The sequence below is a fragment of the Leptopilina boulardi genome, unplaced genomic scaffold (assembly GCF_019393585.1).
Source record: "Leptopilina boulardi isolate dan_hultmark-lab unplaced genomic scaffold, ZJU_Lbou_2.1 LbouV2_362, whole genome shotgun sequence".
In the NCBI taxonomy this organism is placed as follows: Eukaryota; Metazoa; Arthropoda; class Insecta; order Hymenoptera; family Figitidae; genus Leptopilina; species Leptopilina boulardi.
Genome location: NW_026137932.1, coordinates 388,391 through 408,809, shown reverse-complemented (window position 1 = coordinate 408,809; position 20,419 = coordinate 388,391). Strand labels below are relative to the sequence as shown.

Genomic DNA, 20,419 nt, shown 5'->3' with positions numbered 1-20,419 from the left:
CAAACGAATACAGTTACCGTAATTCTGAAGTTAGCAATTGAAACTTAACGTAATTCCGCATCCAACGAGCCCTGTATGAAGTATTTTGGATAAGTAGATTGTTAATAAACAATTAGTTAACATTGCAATTGTTTATTACCAGTCTACTTATCCAAAATACTTCATATAGGGCTCGTTGGATGCGGAATTACGTTAAGTTTCAATTGGTTAATTTAGATTTACGATAACTTTATTTGTTTGTAAGATATTTCATTTTTTATTGTTATTTAACTAAAATTGAACAAAAATACTTCATATGGGGCGTTTGGATGCTTGTTGTTAGTAAAAAATAAAATATTTTACAAACAAATAAAGTTATGGTAATTCTGAACTTACCAATTGAAAGTTAAGGTAATTCCGCATCCAACGAGCCCTATATGAAGTATTTTGGATAAGTAGATTGTTAATAAACAATTGCAATGTTAACTAATTGTTTATTAACAATCTACTTATCCAAAATACTTCATACATCAGGGCTCGTTGGATGCGGAGTTACGTTAAGTTTTAATTGCTAACTTCAGAATTACGGTAACTTTATTCGTTTGTAAAATATTTTATTTGTTATAAACATTAATTAATTAATTAATTAATATCTCAAAAACTTTAAAAGATCCCACTCTGAAAATTACATGTTTTGTAGGAAATTAGTCAAGCTTTCCATTGAGATAGTTAAAAATAATTTTAAAAAATCCGATTTTGAGATAAACGTAAATTAACATTTTGACCTTGAATTTCAGGGTCAAATGTTATTTAAAAAAAAAAATTTTATTAACAGCGTGTAGCTCGTCAAAAAAGCTTTAAAAATCATTAGGGTCAACCGGGGTAAATCCGAACGGTTTTAGTAAATTTCAACAATAACATAAGTTTTTTCTTTAAAAAAAAAATACTTCCGGTATTCTGGTGCATGAAGTTGTTACTTTACTTCCATAGAACAATTTTATGGGGTAGAAAATTTTTTTGATAAATTACAATCGCAGGAAACTTAGCGTTCGTATTTACCTCGATACTTTGCAACTTTCCTAAAATATGGGGGTAAATACGAACGCCACTGTATTTCAGAAAAATCTTAGGGAAAATAAATTTAAAGTATTGCAATTGTTAAACTTATATAAAAACTCAAAAAAATACGATAATAAACCTATTATGTAATAATGCATCATATATAAATACAAAAATCAAACAGGTTAAAAATTAAAATGCATTACACAATTAAAACCTTCAATAACTTTATCAAATCATAACGGATTTTTGCAAAACTTGGTACAGAAAGTATTTTGGAGTGATTGAATGTAAATACAAAAATAAAAGTGAAATTTTTTAAATTCAAAATGGCGAACTTTCCTAAAACTTATTTTTAAAAATGACCAAATTTGCTAACCCTGAAACCCCCCGAGTAACAATTTTCGAGCGAATCCAATGAATTTTTTAATTCTCGTCCGCCATTTTGAATTTTGAAAAACTGACTTCAAATTGGTAATTAGCGACCCCAAAAACCGTAGAATACCAAATTTTATTAAGATCCTGAAAAACTTTTTTTAACAAATTATTTGGCAAAAAAATTGAAACACTCCTTCGAGAGAACAGAGATTAAGTTTCTGCTTATTAATTACTAACGAGGATACGTATAGAAAGAAAAACTTTTTTCTATGTACTTTTATAATGTTAAAATAATAGTGTAATCAAATAAAAACAATTTTGTGTGGCTTTGATGTAAAAAAAAATTATTAAAAATACCGTTCGGATTTACCCCAGTTTTCCAATTTTCTTGGGTAAATACGAACGGTCTGATATTATTAATAAAATTTTACAGAAAGCAAAAATCAAATATAGTTTCTGTTCTAGTATTCATAACAAACAATTATAAATAATAAAATGAATTTTTAGCTTCTTTTTCTTCAAATACGAGACAAAATACTGAAAGAGTGTCATCTTTGATTTTCAATCTTTTTTGCAATACTTGTTATCTTTGTTTATGCTGTTGCTAATTAACAAACAAAAAATGGGATAATACTTAGAATCTCTTCAAGAGGATCTGAGGTAAAAATTCTCATATCGAACTTATTTTTAAAAATTTTAATTAAGCTGAAATAATTAGCGTTCGGATTTACCTCCCGTTCGGATTTACCCCGACTGACCCTATATATATGTTAACTTTTATGCATTCTACTTATAAATATTGTACATAGAAAAAAAAATTTTTTTTCAAAAGTCAAAAATTAAAAACGTTGTAATTCAAAAACTATTTTATTAAATTCAATAATAATTGATTTTTAGACTTTCACCAACAATAAAAACATTTAAGAAAAGTATGGATTAAATTCGAGAACTTTTAATTTTTTGTTCGGACATTTCAGGAATTTTGCCTCATATGTAGCAATCGATTCGAAGATATTAAAAAATAAAAATGTCTTATTTAATGGTAAAATCTCCTTGAACTTTGAGAAATTATTTTGTATGATGTTTTTGTAATACAAAAGTTATTTTATTAAACGTTAATGTATTACCATATATTAACTATTTAAAATATTTTAATCCCAAAAATACAATTTTTTTAAAAAATTATTAATATACTCTGGCACATTATAACAAAACCTTTTACTATTTTTGAGTTGTCAAAATCTGCGCAGAATATATTTATATGTGAAATCACAAAAAAAACAGAAGATGCTTTCCCGACAAAAATTGATTTTAATTAATCATATTATTCTATTTGCTGCTTTTTTTTAAGGCCTACCCTTATAATGTTATTCTTGTTCCTTAATAAATATATATGACAGTCATAATTTTATAAATAAAAAAGAGTATATATCAAAAAAACATTGAGGTGAGATTTTAAATATTTTCTTGACAAAAACAATAAAATATTTTGTTTATAATTTTCTCTTTTACAAATTATTGATCGAAAAATTAAGTAAAATAGTTTTTATGCAAGAATATGTAAACATTTAAATAGAAAAATATTTGTTCTTCTAAATCGTTGATTAGAAATCGTTGTGAACCTCACTAAAGTAATTTATTAATTATTAGACTAACTATTTGATTTCAGCACATGCACAAAATAACAATATTCCTGGTAACACAATATAAAAATCTTAATTTTAAGTTTCGTGTTAAAATGATACTGGTCCAAATTTTCTACTATTTATAATAAATAATATAACCTTAAATTATCATTCAATAAAAATGATAGTAAGTTGAAAGTAATCGAAAGACGGTCGTAGGGTTCTTACTATTGGGTACTATGAATCATTTTTATAACGTTTATTTTACTTGTAAGTATATAATTAAAACTTGAAATAATTGAAAAAATACATTTTCATTATTAATAAAAATTAATTAATCATTATTCTTAGTAGAACTTATTTAAAAACAATTATAAGATTATGATGCTGTACAAATTTTCTAATATATTTGTGCATCAGTAGAACCTTATTCGGACTGAATGTATTATATATACATAACATGCTTGCATGAAGAAAGAAACTAACGCATACAATGCTTTTATTCATATGTGAGTGTATATTCGTATATACGGGCTAAACGTGTCTGATAATCGTGCTTGTAAGACGGAGAAAGACGAAGATGACGAATAACACTTCGACCAATGGGATACAGGTTACTGTGACAAAACTTCGAGAGTTTATCGATTAGAGATTTATTATATAGGATATATATATTCTTACTACATTTTAGTAAAAAAAAAGAATAAAATAATAAAAATAAGTTAAACGCTTTAAAATTGATTTGCAAAATCTTCTGTGATTCATTTATCACTGTAAAAAATTATTTGCTTTGAAATATTACCTAGAAAATTAAGCAACGCTTTGAGCATATGAGGTAATTTTTTTTTTTATTTAAAATTTACAATGGTTTCTTTTTAATATAATAAAATCTATATTAATAAAATTAGACTTCTGTCGCTGTTCATTGCCCCAAACTTAGAAATTTTCATATATATTTTTTCGTTTTAAGACATCAGAATTTGATTTCTGTAAAAAAAAATGTTGTCTCTCTGTCTGTATGCAAAACTTTGTTCACGCATCACTCAAAAACGGCTCAACCAAATTAAGCATATAGTAAGGTTCTTTTATTAAAGAAACAGCTAACTTAAAATCATCAATTCACAGAATTTAAAAATATTTAGTTGAATCAAAGATATAGCCGAAAAACCGTTTTTTTTTTGGAGGTTAAAAAAATCGAAAAATCAATAATTTGCTCCTAAACTTGGTGCAGGAGTATTTTTAGGTTCTCTTATTTATAGAATTTGTCATCAGAGAAGTGAAATTATAAATTTAAAAATCACAAAATGACAAATTTTAAAAGTTGATTTCAAAAAATGGAAAACATAGTATTTTTGTAATTGGTTGCATTCAAAACGTATATGAAAGTATTTTTTATAATTCTAATTTAAATTTTATTGCAAAAATAGTGAAATTACGAACTTTTAATCTAAATAAATAATTAAAAAAAATTTAATCTAATATTAATAAAATCAGACTTTTGTCTGTACATTGCAAAGAATCCAAAATTTTTGACATGTAGTTTGTCGTTATTAACAACAAGGAGTCCAAAAATGGCAATAAAAAATTTTTGTCTGTATGTATGTCCGCAATATTTTGTTCCAAAATATTGCGTCTCTTAGGTATTAGCCTAACTTAAAATCTTTGCTATATCCGATTTAAAAATATTAATTTGTATGAAAAATAAGCTACACTTTTTTTAAAATTGGAAAAATCAAAATTTTTCAAATTATTCATTTTTTAATAGATTGTTTCTAAACTTTCTATACCTGGGTATTAAATTTTATTTAGTCACATTTTAGCATAATTTTATAAAAATTACCAGGTAAAACTGAGATATATATAGCTATATAAAACTGTTTTTGGGGTTAAAAAATCGAAACAACTATTATTGTAACCAATTGCTTTCAAATTTAATTCAGGGGTATTTTTAGGATCACTGATTAAGATTTTCACGTCAAAATAAGAAAATTCCAAATTGAAAGTATCTGGTTCAAAAATTTGAGAATCAAAAAATTGAATAATTTAATAATTGAATTTATGCGTCCCTAATTATTTTGTTTGTACAAATCTGTAATTATAAATTACAGATTTGTAATCACACAGCAGCAAAAATTCGACGAATATATTATTATAGAAGAGCCATAGAAAATGTAGTGTATTATCGTTTATAATCATAGTATTCTTTTGAGTTCAATAATATATCAAATTACAACTGTCGTAATTGTCGACAAATTCGGCATAAGTCTTGTGACACGTTTAAAACACTTCTAAAGTTCTAAAAATGACTTTAAAATTGCATAAGTCTTGAAAAAAAAAAAAAAATTTTTAATAAAAAAATAATTTTTTTCGAAGAAATTTAAAAAATAAATCTATTAATTTTTAATATTTTTGTTGGGTTGAATTTAATCAACCCTTTCTAGAAAAAGATAACGTGGAAATAATTTTGTTCAAAAACATACTTAAGACGATTGTATGTTAAGAATATATACTCTCAAAGTGTCATCTCACTTTCGAGAAAGTAAAAGTTCCTACACCTAGCGGGAAACGTAAGAAGTATAAAAAAACTCTTAACTTCGAATATTATATATTTAAACAAAGATATACAAATTTAAACTAATATTTACGTATTATTCATTATTTTTTTTTAAATTTATTTTTAATGTTAATTTAAAATAATTCAAAAATTAGTGAAAAAAAATATTTAATTAAAAAATTTTCTAAATTCGTTTTTTTTGCAAATAAATTACAAATAACATTATAAATAATTAATATTAATATTTTTTAGTAATAACAACAATAATGATAATTATTATATTATTTATATATTAAATAATTTACATAATATTATATAATAATTACATATAAATAAAAAAAAATTTACATGTAGGTAAACAAATAAATATAATAATACTTTATTATAAGAAAAAAAAGATGATTTTTGAATTTTTTTATTGGGTTAAATTTAATCAACCCTTTCTAGAAAAAGATAACGTAGAAATAATTTTGTTCAAAACATACTAAATGAGATTGTACGTGAAGAATATATACCCTCATAATGTCGTCTCACTTTCGAGAAAGCAAAATTTTCGACGCCTAGCGGCAAATGTCAGTAGTAGAAAACTTCTTCTAACTTTCTAACTGAGTATTGTAGTATATTTTTTTTTAATCCAATTTTAATGGAATTAATAATTGAATAATTAATAATAATTTATAATTTATAATTTACAATCGCTATATTTTTTTAATCTATTGGGATTTTTATTTATTATGGAATTAAATATTGATTATTTAAAAATAAATTTTTTATTTCACTTATAATAATATTTTCAATTTTATTGAATTTAAAATAGCAGAATATTAAAATAATTAAAATTAAAAATATTTGAACATAATTTCTATATTAAATTAATATAATGAAAGTTAATATTATGTATTAATTATTAATTATTAATTAACAAAATTAATTTAATATTACAATTACATAATTGTAATTACAAATTGATAATTTATTAACCAAATTAATTGACTTTCTATAGTTATATAATTTTTATATAAAAAAATATTTTAATTAAAAAAATTTTTAAATTTCCTAAATGTGAAGCATATTTTTTTTTGTCATTATTATTTTTTTAATTTAGTAATTTTTATTTTATTCCATAATAAAAAATTTTTTTTTGCAGAATTAAAACCAGTTTGACAAATATACATTAGTTTATAGTGAATCCAAGGCTGTATAGGCATTGACTAAAAGGTTTTTAATGCAATACAACTCAACAAATGGGACATTATTTCTCAATTGCATGTTGAATCCATTCCTCTTTTTTATTATTATTATTATTATTTATATGTGTATCGTGTGCTGTAAAAACGTCGATTTAATACATTTAGAAAAAAAAAATATATATATATATTTATAAATTTTTTTTCTAACTTTTGCTATATAGTTTTAGTTATTCAGATCAAGTTTCCTAACTCTTTATTTACCACTATTATAGTAATTATTAATATTTCACATTGTCGATGAGATTTTCAATCAAGAAACATGCTATAATACTTTTTTTTTACTCTATGTTAATGACATTAGTTTTTTTTTTTTTTTTTAAAATCTCGTAAAATTAAAAAAAAAGCAAGGGGACATTTATATTTTATGAAATAAAATTAAAATTATTCCATTGTGTTAATAAAAAAATAAAAAAATTGGAAAAAATCATTTGCAGAAAAATTTTATCGTTTATTTTTTTTTAAGTATTTTTTTAAAATCCCATTATACGAAAATAGAAAATTGTATTTTGAATATATCATATGCACATGAAACCCATAAAAATTATGACTTTTACACACATTTATCTCGTTATAATTATATATATATATTGAAAGATAAAAATTTAAATGTATCTTTTCAAATTATCTATATATTCATGGATAGTTTTTTTTTTTTTTTTTTAGATATTTATCGTGTAAAAGTGATAAAATTTAAAAATGAAAATCCATAATAAAAATTGCAGAGAGAAAGTTTAATATATATTTTATATTATTTTTTTGTTTTATAAACCATCAAAGTAGTATACAATAAAAACAGCGAAAAAAAAAATTTATTCTTCATTAAAAAGAAAATTTATTTTTCCAAAAATTTTCGATATTATTTTTATATCGATATTTTTCATCGTTATTTTTTTTTATAAATTTAAAAAAAATAAATAAATAAACATAAATAAAGAGACTTTTATTTATAAAAAAAAAATCCCTCTTTTTTTTTATTTTGTACCCCCGTATACATGTAAATAAATAAATAATAATCTTTTAACAAATTTTTTTTTTTCAGTAAAAATTCAAAAATTAGTTTTGAAAAAAAAACTGTCAATCAGTTAATTACATAAATACTAAAGATTTATTATACATACTTAAAATGTGGTAAACAGAAAAATAGGAAACTGAATAGAATAGTTGTAGGAGTACAAATGAAAAAAAAAAAAAGATTACATTTTGGCTCATTTATATATTTAATTAATTTTAAATGACAAGTAATTTACATATTGTTAGGGGGGAAAAAAAAACATGAAAATATTATTGCTAATACAATTAGTATAAATCCTTCCCTCACCAACTAAAAATAATAATAGTGAATCACACAGAACAGTCTGGAATTATAATGTTTAATTTTCAAAAAGTAATTAAGACTCGAGGATCCCCGACCAAAGGGTGTCGCCAAGTCGTTCTTTTTCTATATTATATACAATAGAAAATACACATTTTTACTTATACCTGCGGTCAAGTAGATTTTTCTGGTAACAATAAGAACATTAGTAAAATATTTTCTGCCCAATGCAGCAGACAAGTAATATAAATCTTTACATGTCAAACTGATTATGAATATAATAAGGTCTAGAGACAATTTTCTTTTTAGTCTAAAAAAAAATATAAATAGCATTTTGTAAAAAAAAAACACTTTTTACTATATTTTTTTTTTGTATTTAATATTATTATTTTTATTTATTTGAATAAATAATATAATAATAAAAATATAATTTTTTTTTATTTAATTATTATAAATAATAATATAATAGCAATATTCTTATATTATTTATTTATTGAAAAATATACGGGGAAAAAGAATTATTGTTAATAATTCTTTTTGATTATTATATCAAAGAATATGGAAGAAAACCATTATTGAATATTAATAAATTAAACGAGAATAGTATATGCATCGATTTTTTTGTATGTTATAATAAAACTTATTTAAAAAAAAAAAAAATTTTTTCAACTTCAAAAAAATAGGTACAAAAAATGTGTCTCAAAAAACATCGCAAAAAATAGAATAGAATAAAAAAACAAAATAAAATAAAATGAAAGTACAAATATTCCAATGTAGGAATTTTTGTGGCGTCGAATTTACTAATCTTTTTCTATTGTTGGGAAACAATATTTTTTGGGGATTTTTAAAAATTTTCGAAATTTATAATTTTATTTTTTAGAAAAATTTTTCCTTTATTCTCTGATTTTCATCAAAACGATTTTCTATTTAACAGAATTTTTATTTAACCGAAAATTCATTTTGGGTAAAATTTCATTGCATAGAATTTTCATTTTATTCTTTCAGATGAATTTTCATTTGTTCGAATTATTATTTGAATGAATTTCCATATAACCGATTTTTTTACTACAGAATTTTTAACTTAACTGAAAAATCATTTAACAAAATTTCTAATTGATAAAATTTTCATTTTTGTCCGAAATTACAAACGGCCGAATAAACAATCGATTTTGGTGCGATTTTTTAAAATCAACCAATCACAATTTTATGGATAATTTTTGATTGGTTGATTTTAAAAATCGCGCTAAAATCGATTGTTCTGACATTTGCAATTTTGGACAAATGAAAATTCTATCAATTAGAAATTCTGTTAAATTGATTTTTCTTAAAAATTATGTAATATGAAAAATCGGTTAAATGAAAATAATGTCAAATAATAATTCGAACAAATGAAATTTCATCTGAAAGAAGAAAATCAGGCCTCGGATTATACGATTTTTTCGACTTTTTTCGACTTATTTTAATAAAATGCGACTTTTCCGACTTTTTTAAAAAAATTTTGAACACAATACGTTTTTTTTTAGTATACAATGCAGATATTCTTTATTTCAATTATTTAACAAATTCTTCACTAAATTAATTATTTTTAATAATATTTTAATGAAATTCTTCACAAATTCAATTATCTTAAACTATTTTTTAATTCAAATTTTTATGAAATTTCATAATTGTTTATAATTTCAAATAAAAATTAGCAAATAAAATTACCAAAAAATTTTAATTCAAAATCACTTGAAATTTAATTATTAAAAAATTCATTTATCTGAAAGCAATTTTTCAAATCAAAACATTTGAAATTTAATTATTAATTAATTCAATTATTTTAAAAAATTTCAATTCAAAAATAAACTACAATTAAATTATTTTCAAAAATTTCAATTGAAATTTATTTATTTTGAAAATTTTCTATTTAAAATTAATTAAAATTCAATTTTTTTTTTCATTTGTACTAAAGAATACAGAAGTAGGATTTTTTTTAAGGAAAATTTTCAATTCAAAATCAACTAAAAGTTAATTATTTTACAAAATTTCCATTGAAATTCAATTATTTTTAAAATTTTCTATTTAAAATTAACTAAAATTCAATGATTTTTAAAATTTTCAATCCAAAATCAACTGAAATTCAATTATTTTCCAAAGTTTCAATTAAAATACAATTATTTTTCAAATTTTCAATGGAAATTCTAAAAATTAAATTATTTTCCAAATTTTCAATGATAATAAATTAAAATTGAAATTCAATATTTCGAAAATTTAAATATGTGAAATCATTCTTTTTCCAAAACATAAATTATTTTCATTTCTGTAAAATTTAATTATTCTCAGAAAATTAACAAAATCTTTTGAAATTCAATTATTTCATAATAATTCTTGATAAATGTTCTTTAATAAAATTATTCTCATTACAGAATTAATAAAATGAATTTAATATCTAATAACATTAGTTATTTGAAGTAAAATATTCATTAACCAATTAAATTTTGTTAAAATTGAAAAAAACTACTTTTTCGACTTTTTTTCGAATATATAAATTGACTAAAACGACTTTTCTTGTGCTTTAATGTCGATCCGAGGCCTGTAAAATGAAAATTTTATCCAATAAAAATTCTTTAAAATATCTATTATGTTAAATGAAAATTCGAGCAAATAAAAATTCGAATAAATAAAAATTCTACGAAGTGAATTTTCGGTTATATAAAAATTCTGTAATATATAAAAAATCGTTTTGATGAAAATTCTTGCAAAATATTAATTCGAACAAATAAAAATTCGGCTCAAAAATAATTATGACAAATGAAATTTCATAAAATTGAAAATTCTAACTAATGATTTTTAGAACATTATCATGCGTTCCGAATAATGCCTAAAAATTAATATATTAGAATTTTTATTTGTTCGTATTATTTTTTTGCAAGAATTTCCCATTAAATCGATTTTCAGTATTTTAGAATTTGTAAACCGCGAATATTTTACATTTCGGAATTTCTATTTATTCGAATTTTTAATTTTCAGAATTAGCATTTAGTTTGAATTTTTTATTTGTCAGAAATTTTATTTGTTTGAATTTTTCATTTAACAGAATTTCCGCATTTATTTGTTTTTTCATATTAAAGAATTTTTACTTAAAAATTCATTTATCCGAATTTCTATTTGATCGAAAAATTCTTTGTTAGAATTTCTATTTGTTCGAATGAGTTTTTGACAAAATTTTTATTCAATGAAATAAATAAAAATTGTGTCAAATAAAAATTCAATTAAATAGAAATTCTGATAAATGAATTTTCAATCTGGTAAAAATTCTGTTATATGAAAAATCGGTAAATTGAAAATATATAACTATTAAAATAAAAATTCGAAATACAAAAATTTTGAAAAATGAAAATTTGAACAAATAAAAATTCGAATATATACAAATTTTTAAAAATAAAAATTCTGTTAAATTAAAATTCAAACAAATAGAAATTTTGTCAAATAAAAATTCGAACAAATATAAATTTTGTTTGAATGAAAATTCAAATATGTACAAAATTTTTTTGATAAATAAAAATTTCAATAAATTCAAATTTTTAAAAATAAATATTTGAACAAATAAAATAGCTAAATTTTTATTATCGTAAAATAATTATTCATTTGAATCAAATAATTTTTATTTAAATTAACTAAATATATAAGTCAATTAATTCTATATTTGAACCAATAATTTTTGTAAAAAAAATTTTTTCAATTAGAAAAAGTTTTTAAAAAAAATAATTTTTTTTTAACTTAGAAAAAATTTACAATTGCTTGGACCTCACCCCCCTTCTTTTTTTCATATTTATAATATTATAACAGTAGCACTTGATGCTAAAAGCTTTTAGGTATAAATTTTGTATTATACAACTCTTTGCGGGGGGGGGGGGTAAAAATAATATACCTGAAACTAAAGGAAGTGCATTGATTGGTTGATGCGCAAAAACGAAGAGTTGTAGTAGGGCATAATGGGTTTTTTTTCCGGTGCTTTGGTCTTATTATATAGAAACTTGTCAAGTTTTCTTATACCTGCTTTGAAATCCATAATAGCAGCCCCCTCAAGTCAGCAATTAGTTTTGCATTCAGCATTTAGTCGCAGTCGTGTTCAGTCGTGTCACACATTTAACCCTCGTGCCATAACAAAGTTTTACAAGTTTATTTTTATTGAGTGTCGAAAAGTGCATCAAATGTGTTACAAAGTGCAATTTTTACAAAAAAAAAAAAATCAAATAATTTACTGATTTTTTCATAATTTATATTTTTGAATCAAAAAAATGTAAGTATTTTTGTTTTTTAAATAATATAATTTTTAATTTTATTTTTTTCCCCTCAAATTATTGCATGCATAAAATAATATTATTTGTCATTAACGTTATTAAATAATAATAAATAAATAAATAATAATAATAATTAATATTGTCATCGTCATTATTATATATTTTTATTATTATTTTATTTTCTATTTTTATTTTATTTTATTTTTTTCTATTAATTATTATTATTATTATTTAAAATATTACTTATACGTTACGACATATATAGTAACAAAAATATTTTATTTTTTTAAATTTATATATTTATTTTTCATTATTTTGTAAATAAATAAATTATTTACGATTTTTAAATTATTTTTATTATTATTATTATTATTTACTTTTAATATTCATTTATTTAAAATTTTTTATTCCATGTAACATTATTTTTGGTTGTACATGGTAAAAAAAAGTATATATATATATAAATATTCAAGTAAAATAAAAATATAATAATGTATTCTGTATTTTATTTTTTACAATTTTTGTTAATTTATTTTTACATTTTGTAAGCAAATTATTGTTGCATTAATTTTTTTTTTTTTATTTTATATATAAAATTATTTTTTGTTTTAAATGGTAAAATATAAAAATATACAAAATAAACAAAATAATAATAATAATGATTCGGAGAAATTGGTAAATTTTATATATATATATATATATTAAATAATAATTAATTACCACCGAGTGAGAAATTCTTCAAAAAATTTATAATAATAATAAAAACAAATATTTTATTTTTCTGCAATTTTTTTTTTCAAATTTCTTTTCTATTTGTAAACAAATTATTGTTGCATTAATTTTTCATTTCACATAACATTATTATTTTTTTGTGTATTGTAAAATATAAAAATAAAGGTACAATATAAATAAAATACTAACTATATAATAAAAATAATAATAATAATAATAAAAAAATAATAATTGAATAATAATAGTAATAATAATAATAACAATAATTATAGTAATTATTATTAAATAATAATAATAATAATAATAAATAAAATACAATTGAAATATAAATTAAAATTGCGAAAATATTCTGTTTTTTTGTCCATTGTTGTTTCATTAAATTAAAAATATTTACAGTCTATTATTTATAAAAATATAACTTACAATACAAAAGTCAAATTTTTTGACAAAAGTTTGGAACAAAGTTATAAAATAAAAAAAAAAAATTTTTTTTTTTTTTAAATTTTCCAACTTGTCAAATTACTATGTAAATATATAATGGGGCAGCTGCATGTCAGTTTAGCAATATATATATATATATATTTATATTATAAGAGGCTTTTCATTGCGACAGGAGAAAATGACGTTTAAGTTTTATGACTCCTCTTTTCTTTGAGCGAAAATGAGGGTCTCGTAAGACGGTGACCTGCCTGATTCGTAAAATATTTGAATCCCTCAACGATTAGCCTCTTGGGTTATATTGGCGTCAGAGACTTTTATTATCCGACACAGAAAATGTAAAAGAACCCTAAATTCATATTATATATATATACTATGGTATACTATATACAAAATTTCAATATTTTCAACTTTGAAAAAGAAAAAAAAAAATCCCCCCAGTGGGAAAAACCCACAAAATTTTTCAATGGGATATATTTTGAAAATATATATATATATATATTGGTATTTACGTTTATTTTCTCAGGAGCGTAATTATCGTCTTACTTTATCTGTAAATGAAAATTATTTAATAATATTGTCACTTTTTTTTTCATTACAAAAATTATACAAAATAAATTTCATACTTTTTTTTTTACAAAAAAATTTTATATTTACTTAATTTATTTTTATTGCTATTTAATAATTATTTTTTTAAAAATAATAGTTGCTAAAATTATGGATTTTATAAATATAAAATTAAATTGCATAAATAATAAACTTGTAAATATTTTAAAAAAAATAAAATATCATTTAATGAAAATTAATTACAGTACAATATAATTAGTTGATTAAAAATTTAATTGCAAATAAATAAAAAAAATTTCCTCCTTTTTTTGTATTTATGAAATTTATTTTTTCTATTATTAATTAAATTAATTCGTAATTTTTATTTATTTAATTAAATTCTAGTAAGTGGCAATTTTTATTATTAAATGGGACAAAAAAAAATAATCTTAATTTTTTTATTTATTATTAATTTAATAATATCCAAAAATTAAATAGTAAAATTATAATAATATAAATAATAATATAAATAATAATAATGCATAATTAAAATAAAATAAAAATGAAATAATTATGTTTTATCGGTTTTCTTCTTCTTTATTAAAATATATTAATAAAAAAAAAATTGTGTTTTTTATTTCAGTTTCTGAAAGCAAGTTCTTTTGTGACTAAACATGTCATCGAGTGCATCGTGGATTAAAAATAACATGTTGGGAAAAAACTCAAAATCTGTAAGTTTCATTTACTTTTTATTATTTTTTTTTTCTTTTTTTTTATGACAATTGTAAATACAAATAACAATAATAATAAAAATAAAAATAAAATTACTTTTTAATTGAAAAACTAAATGTTTTGTACATTTCTAATAATCTTATTATGAAATCAGTAGATTAGCAAAAAAAAAAAAAAAAAAAGAGAGAAAAAAAATGAAAGCTATTTTAAAGCCTAATCAACAACAAATACAAATAGTTTTAAAATACTTTTTCTCATTTCACCATAAAATCATTTTTAATGCTATCATTCTGCATCTCTAGCTTGTATTTCTTAATCTAAGCTCATTTTAAAAATAAATAGTTTAATAATGAATAAAGCAATTTTAACAAAAAAAAATTGTTTTATAAGTATATATATTTTAGAAACTTAGCATATTATTTTCTTATTTCACATAAAGAAAAATTTGAAAAAACAACTTGATATAAATTTTATTTGGCATAATAAATTTGATAAAACTTTAATAATTTTTATTTTTATAATTAATTTTTTAATTTTGTTTTCATCTTAATAATTATATGTATATTAATATTAATTATTTATTAATATTATAATTAATAATTTAAATAATTGATAATAATAATAATAAAAATAATAATTACGTTTTATTTACTTTCCCTGTTATAAAAAATAACACTTCTTTTTTTTTTTAAATATTTAGCCTAAACGTGTGATGTCGGAAGCTGAAATGAGAGTCCAAAAAGCATTGCAAAAATTGGAAATACCAGAATGGTATCTTAATAAACATTCTAAGGCACCGAAAATTCTTAAAAATGATACTCCCATCGATTATAGACAACCCTCATGGAAGAAAGGTGGTTCGAAGCAAATTATTCCTGAACCTCGTCGTACCGAAGATAATGCCGATCCAACTCGTAAATATCAAATTTTATATTCACGTTTTATAATTTCAGTATAATTTAGAGTCAAATCATTTTTATTTTTCGTTTAAAATTATTATTGAAAAAAAAAATTATTATTTAAATGAAATTTTCTTCTCAATTAATTTATATTCAAAAAAATATATATATATGCAAAATATACTATCCAAACACTAATATACAAAAAATAGTTTCCAAACAATATTATTAAAAAAAAAATAATTAAAAAAATATTATACTAAAAATTATAAAATCTGAAAATTTAAATTATTCTTCATTTATTATTATTATTTTTTTTTTTTTTTAATTTAATTTTCACTCCACAGGTGTTTATAGTAGAGATACAAAAATTGTAAACTCCAAAAATGAAACATCATATTTGACAAATAAAACAAATTCACGGACAATAATTGAAAATCAAAAAAATATTTTAACATCAAAATGTAAAAAATCCGAACAAGAGCCAATTACATTGGAGAAATTACAACCAATTGATATTAGCGATTATAATAATCAATTGTTGTCATCAAAAGAAGATGAATGTAACGATGAGAATTCGCAACAAAAAACAAAATTAGGAAACAAAAGTAATAGTTATCCAAAAATTTCTCCATCAAGAAAAATTCAAAACATTAATATTGTTCTTGATTCATCGCCAAATTCTGGATCATCATCACCATCATCGTCATCTTCATCTTCATCACAATTGAAGAAAATTCCAAATTTGGACATTAATTCAAATATGAATTCAGAAATTGACAGAATGACGGAGAATTTTGAAAGTACATTTGGATTAAATGATTCTGAAATTGATAAATGTATAACTCCAATTAATGATAAAACTAATCAATCTTCATATTTTAATTCATCATTGGTGAATGTTATTTCACCAAAACCATTTATTAAAAAAATTGGTACACCATTTATGACTCCAGTTTCTGAATTTAAAGTGAGTAAAAATGAATTTTAATTAATTTAATATTAAAGACAAGAAAAAAATTTATTTCACTCAATTTTGTTAAAATTAAATCAAAATATTCAAATTGCGGAAAAAAAGGGACGCATGATTATTTTATGAAATTTATTATAATTAGAATTTTCATTTTTCAAAAGAAGAATTAGAATTTTTTCATTTTTATGAAATTTGATTTGTCATAATTATTTTTGAGCTGAATTTTTTATTTGTTCAAATTAGTAATTTGCAGAATTTTTATATAATCGAAAATTCACTTCACAAAATTTTTATTTGTTCGAATTTTTTTGTCAGAATTTTTATTTGCTCGAATTTTTATTAAAGAATCCTAATATCGTATATTTTAATTATTAACATTTTTTTATAAAACAATTTTTTTTAAAATGACTTTGAAAATTATAACGGAATTTTTTTTACTACAAAAAATTTTGTTATGAAAAATTAATATTAAAAAAAAATTCAAAAAAAATTCGTTAAAATATAAAAAATGATCATTTTTAAAATCGGCAAAAAAAGAAAAAAAAATGTCGAAAATTATTTTACTTTTTTTTCAATATGAAACAATATTTTTTAAATAATGACGTTAAAAATTATTCGGAATTTTTTTTTACAACAAGAAATTTATAACAAAAAATAGATAAAGAAAATAGCAAAAAAAAAAAAAAATTGTAACAAATAATAAATTTTTTATTTTTAGATTCCACAATTATCAACGCCTGATACGGTAAAAAAACGTGGTTTCTACACAAGTACATTGGAGAGACCATCGCCATTACGTCCAAATCCAATGATAAATCGGGAACAAAATTTTGGACTCGATATTTCAATACCATCGACTTGCGATACAACAGCCACTTCCTGTATGTCAACTAAAGCAAGAAATGGCAATGAATCAGGAAAAATAAGAAAAGGTAAGAGAAAATGTTTTTTTTTTTTTTTTTAAATAAATAGATATTTAAATTTTTAAATTATTTAAATTTCAATTTCTCCAAGTTTTTTTTATTGATTTAAGTTTAAAATAATTGGAAACAAATAATAAAAAAAGAAATGCGTAATTTCAATTTTTACCGAATTTTAATTGATTTAAATTTCAAAATTATTCGAAATTCAATTTGTTAGAATTTTAATTGTCTTAAATTTAAAATTATTCAAATTTCAATTGATTTTAAGTGTCAAATTATCTGGATTTTTTATTTATCTAAATTTTAATTGATTTAAATTTCAAATAATAGAAAAATTAAATTAAGTTAAAAATTATTCAAATTACAATTTGTTTAAATTTTTAATTGATTTATGTTGCAAATTGTCTAAATTTTAATTAAACTAAATTTTCTTTTCAATTTATATATTAAATTTCTATAATAATTAATTAAATTTAACAAAAAATTTGTTAATATCAGGGAAATTTGAAGAAAAAAAAATTTCCTCGTGTCATTCATATTATTAAAATGATATTAATTTATTTTTTTTTAATTCAGATTATTTGAATTCAACATATTGGATTGGCGAAGTGAAGCCAGCTGGTATGGATTGCAATAAAGCTTGTGAAGAATGTGGATCAAAATTGCCTCGATTTTATGCAGTTGTGACAAAAACGAAACGTTTAATGAATAACTTGAGACATGAGAAGAAATCAATTATTGAATTTAATGAAAAGAAGGTAAATTTTTATTTTTATATAAATTTACAAATTATTAGAAAATTAAAAACATTTTTTTTTCAACCATTAAAAATGATGAAAATTTTTGGAAGTTTCCTTGAAATTTATTTTTCATCTTGTAATCAGGATTAAAATAATAATTGCATTTCAAAATTAAAAATTGAATTTTAAATTTAGTATTTTTGTTGTTGTTTGTTTTTAGTTAAAGGAGATGATGACAAAAGAAACTGAAACTGAAATTGACAGTGTCAGTGTCAGCGGAACTGAAAGTGGAAGCGTAAGTGAAAGTGATAATGAATCATCAAATTCAGCAGCCTCACTCTCATCAATGTCATTGTCCTATAAGGGCTCAGAAATTGGTACTGCAAAAGTACCGGCAACATCAACATTAAAAAGTAATATCCGAAGTCCATTCACAAAAAAATCCACAACTACCACCAATAAATCAACAATCGTGAAAAATGATGTTCATTGGATTCCCGTGAAACAAGAATTCATTGACAGGACAAATAATATTTTAAATATGAATCAAGAAGAAATTGAAATGTTTCGTCGAACATCGAGTGTAAATTCAAATTCAATACCAGAAAAAATGAGTCACATTATACCAGCGACAAAAATTGATAAAAATTTACAAACATTTGAAACACAACAACTTGAGTCGATGAAAAAATTTTTAAAACACGAAGAAAACGCAATTTTAGAATCGGGGTATTCAAGTCGTTCCCTAAAATGTAATGATTCATTATTTGATTCTTTTGCCTCAAGTAGAACATGGTTTGAAGATTCCGTGTCCGACGATACTGAAAGTGATTATTCATTTTCTCTAAAGGGACGACGAGCAATGAAAAAATATTGAAATTATTCTCCAATATACGAAATCTGATTAATTTAAATTGTAACATATTTGTATAGAGTAATTGTAAAAATCAATTTTTTTTTTTTTTTTTATTAGAAAAGACAAAATTAATGAAAAAAATAATTTCTGAATTATTGACAAAAAAAAAAAGATATAATTACTTTTGTAATTTTATATATTTATTATTACAATTATAACGAAATTTTCTCTGTTTTTACAACGCTTTTTATTTTCCATAAAATTTTTCAAATCGATAAATTAGTTTGATAACATTTACAATTATTTTATTTTTTTATTGTCTTGTAAAGACATAAGACAAAGCAAAGAGTGAATGATAATAAAAAAAAACTTAAAATAATCATTCGTGCTTTAACATCACGAAACTTTATTTCCATTTGGTTTTTTTAATAAGTTTTATCATTTATTTCAAAAATATACAAATTTTTGTAAAAAAAAAACTGCGAAAAAAAAATCTACGAATTAATATTATTAAGTATTGTTTTTTTTTTTTTTCTTTGTAAAAATAAATAATTATAATTTAAGTGAAAGAAATAATTGTAATTTTATTAAAAGCAATAATTTTAATTTGAATGAAAGAAATATTTATAATTTTTAATATAAGAAACAAAGAAAATGTTAATTTAAGCAAAATGAAAAAATCTAATTATATTTATTTGTTCAAATTTTGTTTCAATTTTTTAATGAAAGTATTATGCAATAAATATTTAATTATTAATGTGTAAAAAAATTATTTATAGGAATAATAATAATTACTATCTTTATAATTGAATCTGTATATTTTTTATAAATTTCTAATGTATAAAGTGTAATAAAAATCTGTATTTAATTTTTAATTAAATTAAAAAATGTTTTTTTTAAAATAAATTTCACTATCAACCGAAATAAATTTGGTACAATATTACGATTTTTTTCTCTTTTCTTTCGAAAATTCAAATTTATTACAAATCTGAAGGTAAATTTAAAAAATTCCAAATTCTTTATGAATTTTAAATGAAAAGTTTAAAATTATCAAAATTTTAATTAATTTACGTTTCTTATTTAAATTATTCCAGTTGTCCGAATTTAAATTTATTCAAATACTAATTGATTTCAAGT

At 20.7% G+C, this 20,419-nt stretch overlaps 1 protein-coding gene across 1 annotated transcript; it reads left to right on the top strand.

The window, feature by feature from the left end:
* The first annotated feature begins 12,160 nt into the window (after positions 1 to 12,160).
* On the top strand, positions 12,161 to 19,463 carry LOC127286590 (uncharacterized). The gene is made up of 7 exons (XM_051313072.1): positions 12,161 to 12,442; positions 14,803 to 14,890; positions 15,592 to 15,805; positions 16,138 to 16,760; positions 17,482 to 17,695; positions 18,263 to 18,444; positions 18,647 to 19,463. Exons 2-7 carry the CDS (start codon positions 14,834 to 14,836, stop codon positions 19,301 to 19,303), a joined length of 1,947 nt encoding a protein of 648 aa, XP_051169029.1. The 5' UTR covers positions 12,161 to 12,442; positions 14,803 to 14,833; the 3' UTR covers positions 19,304 to 19,463.
* The last annotated feature ends 956 nt before the right edge of the window (positions 19,464 to 20,419 follow it).